Source organism: Cariama cristata, unplaced genomic scaffold (genome assembly GCF_000690535.1).
Source record: "Cariama cristata isolate BGI_N322 unplaced genomic scaffold, ASM69053v1 scaffold14168, whole genome shotgun sequence".
Taxonomy (NCBI): Eukaryota; Metazoa; Chordata; class Aves; order Cariamiformes; family Cariamidae; genus Cariama; species Cariama cristata.
The window spans coordinates 4,153-11,868 of NW_009630758.1; the positions used below are offsets into that span (position 1 = coordinate 4,153).

General features: G+C 42.3%; 1 protein-coding gene across 1 annotated transcript in view; it reads left to right on the forward strand.

Moving 5' to 3' along the window:
• Nucleotides 1-588: 588 nt before the first annotated feature.
• LOC104165914 (succinyl-CoA ligase subunit alpha, mitochondrial-like) overlaps nucleotides 589-7,716 on the forward strand; it is a gene marked incomplete at its 3' end in the record, with an annotated part of 7,217 nt that continues 89 nt past the window's right edge. Inside the window, exons 1-4 of the mRNA XM_009705689.1 lie at nucleotides 589-667; nucleotides 4,425-4,528; nucleotides 6,753-6,869; nucleotides 7,392-7,604. Coding sequence (XP_009703991.1) covers nucleotides 589-667; nucleotides 4,425-4,528; nucleotides 6,753-6,869; nucleotides 7,392-7,604 — 513 coding nt within the window. The remainder of the gene's footprint in view (nucleotides 668-4,424; nucleotides 4,529-6,752; nucleotides 6,870-7,391; nucleotides 7,605-7,716) is intronic.

Genomic DNA, 7,716 nt, shown 5'->3' on the forward strand with positions numbered 1-7,716 from the left:
CATAGTAAGGTTGTGTTAGAACTCTGATTTGACAAAATGCAGCATTTCCACTGTGCTTTTGGTAAGGTTTGGATTTGATAAGACTTGTCCTTATGCTCTAGGACTTCACCTGGAGCCTGTTGTCTTTGTAACTTGGCCTGTAATTTAAAAGTGTGCATTAAAATAGCATCATCAATGAGTTTGGGTTTTACCGATTCAAGGCTGAAGACCAATTTTTTTTTTTTTTTCTCCTGTCTTCTTGAAGCAATGTGCATTTATACTCAGGCACCCTAATTTGTTCTGGTAAAAGCAATTGCCTGAATGAGCGTTGGAAGCTGTGAAGCAGAAGGAGCTAGTGAATCAAGGTCCTGGGTGGCAATTGAGAATGGAATTCTATCTTTGACTCTTACCTGCTGTGAACTTAGGCGTGCCATTTCCATTTTCCACCTGTTTCCTTCTTATCTTACATCTGTCTTAACTATTTAAATTGCCAGCTGTTTGCAACGGGGACTTACTGTGCCATGTACAGCAGAACCTCATCTTGACCGATGCCCCTGTTGCTCCTACTGTGCTGTAACTTGGGCAAACTTTTCTGCTTCAGATAGGGCCATGGACGGAAATACAGAGCTGTGTCATGTCAGTTTAAAAACCCCCAAAACTCAGACTCATCCAGCCCAGAAAGTGCAAGGTGAGAGTTTTTTTTTTTAAATTTCTTCAAAAATGTATCGCTCCCCAAACATATGCCCATGCTAAGCTGCCTCTCTCTGAAGACAGCAAACAGCTCAAGCCTATAGCCAAGTTTTTTTGAACCAGCTATATTTTCTCTGAACCAGGACTCTTCAGTAATGTAAGAAGCACATACGGTTTTTAGGAATAAATCCGTACAAAGCTTGGAATTTAAGCTGTCTTTTAGTTACCAGTGCCTAAATTTTCTTTTGGGGGTACTTTGATAGCTTGGAAAATGCTCAAAAGCTTCTTATCCTTGAAAAAGATCTCTATACAGTCTTCTCAAAACTGAGAATTGACAAACTTAAGCTTTCAAAAACATTTTTTTGCCAGGTTATAAATATCTGAAAATAGATATGGAACAGACAGCTGAACTGGGACTGTAGAATTGCTTTTATGGTGTAGAGAAAGGAGTGACTATTTGTCAATTTTTTTTTTTTTTTTTTTAAATACTGAAATTACAGCATGTGTGCTGTGTGCCTGGCAAGCTGCCCTCTCTTATTTTGCAAGTGGATTTGTCAGTGTTGTAGCGCAGACAATATGTGTAAAATTTCGATTTGGTTTAGTTTAGTGTTCCCTGTTTATTCTTTACGCTTGCAGGCCCATCAGAGGGCTTTCAAAACATGTAGTCCCATACTTCTGGAAGCCCAGACTGTTCTCTGCAAGGCATTGCTGGTGGTAGGTCTTGATTGTAACAGCTTCTTCACAAGGGGACTGTCTTCTGCTTTTCTCAAGATTGGGTTTCACCCAGTCATATCCCGTGCAGGATTCCCTGAGTGGCTGGGATAAGGTAGACCGATACCGTGTTCTCCTAACCAGCAGATCAGCTGTTTCTCTTCTTATTTCGTCTCTCCTTTGCCGCAGGCAGGCTGCTGTTTGCCAGTTGTGCGTTTGAGTGACTTTGTGTTGCAGCCTTGTCTAGCAAGGCTAAGCCATTGGCCAAGCATGAAGACCATGTTGTGCTGTCTTCTGTAGCTGTGTCGATTGATCAGCAAGACTTTCCTCTACGCTTCCACAGACAAACTCACAATGCTAGTCATTAAATCTTAGCTTCAGACATATTTTGTCCATTACTGCTTTCTATTTCTCCTTGGCTTAAAAAGTTCTGTAACAGTGGATAAAGATGTGATTTAGGTTAAAACCCTGCAGGTCAGTAAGCTGACATTCATTTTTACTACTTTTCTTACAAGCGTACTGCATGCTAGTCTGTACATTTCTCTTTAAAACTTAGCTGAATTTTACTTTTATGTTGGTCCAAAGATGAGGTGCAGCCACAGCTCCCTAGAGAATGGCAGGACATTGTTGGAATTGAAGTCCTGTGTTTCTGTCAGCACTTTTTAAGAACAGAGGAAGAACTTTAGATTTAGCAATAGCACTGATGTCTGTAGGCTTCTTCTGGGATGGTTTTATTTTTCTTCTCACTTTTTTTGAACAGAAGTAAAGCATAAAAGCAATGTATCGCTAAAATTCAACTGAGAAAAGTACTTGTGGAAGAGTCCTATGTAGCTCTATGATAGAGATGTGTATATATATGGAACTTAATTTTTCTGCAGTTTTTTACTACTCCATAGAAATTGTGTTATTACAAGATGTTAATAATGCATCTTAATAAATTCTGTGCATTAGCAGCTTATGTTGAAGAATACCCTTTTCCTTTTTTCCACTTAACAGCTTTTATGCCTTCCTAAAAATTGAAAAAGAAAAAAAACCCCAAACCCTTCCTTGTTCAGGCATGCCTGAGTAAGTATGTGGAACAGTCCAGGGACCGTGATTCAGAATCTCTTATTTTCATTTAAACTTCACTTTTTACTTCCTTGAATCTTAAGTGGTAAAGTTTTAAAAGAGCTAAAGAGATATATAGTAACATACTGGTGTCAGTTTCTGTAGTAGGATTTTACCCTCCCGTGTCCACTCTAAGCACAAAATATGTTTTTTATCTAAAATGCTTGCAGGGAGTAAATTGGTTCTGATCCCCCCAAAACTCTGGTATTTGAAAAAGCATATGACAATGAATACAGGCAATGCGTGCATCCTTTTTATACCAGAAGAACTCTTTTTCCTCCTCATCTCAAACTTTCTTGCATGATAACATTCTGTGGATTTCTTTTTTAATCATTTGATGTCAACATATCTTTCCCTTCAGCAGAGATGCAGTCATTCTCCTTGTCTTTTTGATACCAGCATACACTGTGCTGTCTTCCTGTAGTTGTGCCGTATTGTTTTGTTTTTTTCAGTACCAGAGTTGTGAGAACTAAATTGAAAATCATTCTAGTGGAGTATCTGGAGAGCTGTATTGCCTCATGAGCACAAGTGCATTTCAAACAGTCACGCCTAGGCTCCTGTAGCTAGGCATCTGTTGGAAAAAGGTCTCTAGCTGTATGTCTTGCTTGGCATTAGGTTTCACCTGGGCTGAGGGACCCTCGACCTCTTCAGTATCTGTCATTGTCTAGTATGGACTGTGCTATGTTCACAGAAGGTATAACTTAGTACCTACATTCTAACGACTTCACAGGCTGTATCGATGGGCCGAGGCCAACTGTATGAGATTCAAGTCCAAGTGCCGGGTCCTGCACTTGGGTCACAACAACCCCATGCAACACTACAGGCTTGGGGATAAGTGGCTGGAAAGCTGCCTGGCGGAAAAAGACCTGGGGGTGTTGGTCAACAGATGGCTGAGCATGAGCCAGCAGTGTGCCCAGGTGCCCAAGGCCAACATCATCTTGGCCTGTTATCAGAAGTAGTGTGGCCAGCAGGACCAGGGCAGTGATCATCCCCCTGTACTCGGCACTGGTGAGGCTGCACCTTGAGTACTGTGTTCAGTTTTGGGCCCCTCACTACAAGAGAGACCTTGAGGTGCTGGAGCGTGTCCAGAGAAGGGCAACGAAGGTGGTGAAGGGCCTGGAGCACAAGTCTGATGGGGAGCGGCTGAGGGAGATGGGGTTATTCAGCCTGGAGAAGAGGAGGCTGAGGAGAGACCTGATCGCCCTCTACAACTACCTGAAAGGAGGTTGTAGTGAGGTGGGCGGTGGTCTCTTCTCCTAAGTAACAAGCGCTAGGACAAGAGGTAACGGTCTCAAGTTACGCCCGGGAGGTTCAGGCTGGATATTAGGAAGAACTTCTTCACTGTTAGAGTTGTTAGGCATTGGAATGGGCTCCCCAGGGAGTTGGTGGACTCACTGTTCCTGGAGGTGTTCAAAAAACATTTAGATATGGTGCTTCGAGACATGGTTTAGTGAGTTTAGCGGGCATGGTGGCATTGGGTATACGGTTGGACTTGATGATCTTTGAGGTCTCTTCCAACCATAATGGTTCTATGATATCAGGATTTTAGTTCTGCTTTGTCACTTTGCAGAATTTCTTGGAGGACAGAAGCATGTTCATTTGCAAATGAAAATAGTGGTTAAGATGACGTTTCCATCTGTTGTTTGTCATGACTGGAGTTCTGATATTAAGTACTCAATATGAGAAATACCTACCCTGATTCCTAGCAAACTGAGGAATCACAGTGACAGGCAGAGTGGACTGCAGGTGTTTAATATCTTAACATAACAAGTCCTAAATATGTAGATCTTTCAAAGCTGCTTTTTGAAAACATGACTACTGGATCAACTCATCTTTTGATATAAGCATTAATATATATGCACGTACTTGATAGGATGTTTTTTGAGTTTAACAAAGCGGTGGATTAATGGTTTGTCCTGTTTTCTTTTTTTCTGTAGTGCAACAGAATGGAGTACGACACTGCTCCTACTCGGCATCAAGGAAAAATCTGTATATTAACAAAAATACGAAGGTTATCTGTCAGGGTTTTACAGGCAAACAGGTATGTATATGAACTATTTCTTCTATCACCCTTTCAGTTCAGAAAGTTCATTGGCCAAAAGCCATAATAACGTATAAAAGGGATTATATACTGACTTTGCCTGTGTTGATAAGAAGCTGGACTTCATGATCAGGAATCATAGAACAGAATCATAGAATCGTTTAGCTTGGAAAAGACCTTTAAGGACATTGAATCCAACCATTAACCTACTGCCAAGTCCACCACTAAACCATGTCCTTAAGCACCACATCTACACATCTTTTAAATACTTCCAGGAATGGTGACTCCACCACCTCCCTGGGCAGCCTGTGCCAATGCTTGACAACCCTTTTGATGAAGAAATTCTTCCTAATATCCAATCTAAACCTTCCCTGGTGCAACTTGAGGCCATTTCCTCTTGTCCTATTGTTAATTACTTACAAGAAGAGACCAACACCCACCTTGCTACAACCTCCTTTCAGGTCGTTGTAGAGAGTGATCAGGTCTCTCCTCAGCCTCCTCTTCTCCAGACCAAACCCCCCCAGCTCCCTCAACCACTCCCCATCAGACTTGTGCTCCAGACTCTTCGCCACCTTTGTTGCCCTTCTCTGGACACGCTCCAGCACCTCAAGGTCTCTCTTGTAGTGAGGGGCCCAAAACTGAACACAGTATTTGAGGTGCGGCCTCACCAGTGCCCAGTACAGGGGACAATCACTTCCCGAGCCCTGCTGGCCACACTATTTCTGAAAGAAGCCAGGATGCTGTTAGCCTTTTTGGCCACCTGGGCACACTGCTGACTGGCATTCAGCCAGCTGTTGACCAGCACCCCCAGGTCTTTTTCTGCTGGGCAACTTTCCAGCCAGTGGTCCCCAAGCCTGTAACGTTTTATGGGATTGTTGTGACCCAAATGCAGGACCTGGCACTTGGCCTTGTTGCACCTCATATAGTTGACCTCAGCCCAAGGATCCAGCCTGTCCAGAATCCCTCTGGCGAGCCTTCCTACCCTCCAGCAGATCAACGCTCCCACCCAACTTGGTATCATCTCCAAACTGACTGAGGGTGCACTCGATCCCCTTGTCCAGATCATTGATAAAGATATTAAACAGAACCGGCCCCAATACAGAGCCCTGGGGAACACCACTGGTGACCAGCCGCCAACTGGATTTAACTCCATTCACCACAGCTCTTTGAGCCTGGCCATCCGGCCAGTTTTTCACCCAGCCAAGGGTATGCCCATCCAAGCCATGAGCAGCCAGTTTCTCCAGGAGAATGCTGTGGGAAACTGTGTCAAAGGCTTTACTGAAGTCTGGGTAGACAACATTCACAGTCTTTCCCTCATCCACTAAGTCGGTCATCTTGTCATAGAAGGACATCAGGTTAATCAAGCAGGACCTGCCTTTCATAAACCCATACTGGCTGGGCCTGATCACCTGGTTGTCCTGTACGTGCCGAGTGATGGCACTCACGATGAGTCCCTTCAGCAAGGTCCCTTTAGCACTGTAATTTCCTTTCTTTGGTCCAAATAGACCTATTTTTTTCTTAAATTCAATAGACTAGATACTTTTTTTATGCTTGTGCACAAACTTAAAACTTGGTTTTGAGCCGTCTCTATTATGTTACTTTTGATTTTTGTTGTTGGTTTTAGTCTTAAGGCTTGTTATTGTATACAACTGAAAGGCTTTCTTTGTAAAGGGAAATTTGCAAAAAACTACGAAAACTACTTGCCATTTTAGAAGTGCGTCTTTCACAAATGCCTTTGAATGTCAGTGGCTATGAATTAAATTTCTGTTTTTCTTTCAGGGTATTTAATAATTTACGTTCACTCTTTTGCACTTTTGCAAGGGGAGAAGACTGCTTTTGCTGAAACTATCAGCTAGTCATGGATAAGAATGCTAATTTCTTATATTTCATTAGAATGTTTGTCATCTGCCAGACTTGATGTGGAAAATAAAATGTTGCTGCTATGTCTGTAGGTTTAGTAGCAACACACAACAAAATATCCTTTAGTGTGCAACCACAGTCCTCTGATTCAAAAGAGAAAGCGTAGCATATTCTGAAACCATTTAAAACATGTTGATGCATTCTTCGAAATAGCTGGATATATATATGTAGTGACAACTTCCCTTCTCATTGCAAATCTAAGTGCCATAAATTGCCTTCAGAATTCCAAATAACATCAACTTTTTTTTGTTCATTTTATTTGCTATTACATGCCTTTTAACTTTACGTATTTTCTCTCTCATAGGGCACTTTTCACAGCCAGCAGGCATTGGACTATGGCACCAATCTAGTTGGAGGAATTTCTCCAGGGAAAGGGGGAAAAACTCATCTGGGTCTGCCTGTGTTTAATTCTGTGAAGGAGGTAATTTGCAGCAATGACTGGAGGGCAGACAATTTAATGCTGCTGAAGGGCTCCTTATTTCATTGCTCATGCTGAATAGACGAATATTTGAGCCATGGATGTCACTGTGCAAGGAGTGAAGTAGAAACCTTGTAAAAGAGGGAGCGTTCAGTGTGGTCAGACATGAGTTTGGCTTCCACTGTGAAGTTCACAGAGTCTGAATACACTTACTTTAAGCGTGCAACTAGTTTCTGATGGATTCTAGTGTGTATGATGAGTTTTTAGCAAACTATTATCTAAGGGTATTTATGATGGTGTTCATGGGGCAGATCCTTTCCCGACAGTGGTTAGTTCTCAGTTCCCTAGTTGCATTGTATGTGTACCATCGTTGGTGAATTTAACACTTGCATTGATTATAATAAATTAATACATATCCATTAATTTCATTTATGCCTGCGAATGGACATATTTTAAATGACTAGTTGTCAAATGTTCTCTTGCACTCCACTAAATGCTTGGTATCTTTTGTTGTGTCTGTTGTAGGCCAAAGAACAAACTGGTGCTTCTGCCACTGTTATATACGTACCTCCTCCGTTTGCTGCTGCTGCGATAAATGAAGCGATCGATGCAGAAATGCCCTTAGTTGTATGCATTACTGAAGGTATTCCCCAGCAGGACATGGTTCGAGTTAAACACAGACTGCTTCGGCAGGATAAGACTCGACTAGTGGGCCCGAACTGCCCTGGAGTCATCAACGTAAGTGACTTCTGGATTTGGTCCAAGGCTGAACCATTCTTAGTGATGGTTTGAATGTTCCATCTGACTTCTCCCACTCTTTCCTTAGCATGGAGGATGTAAAATTGGTCAC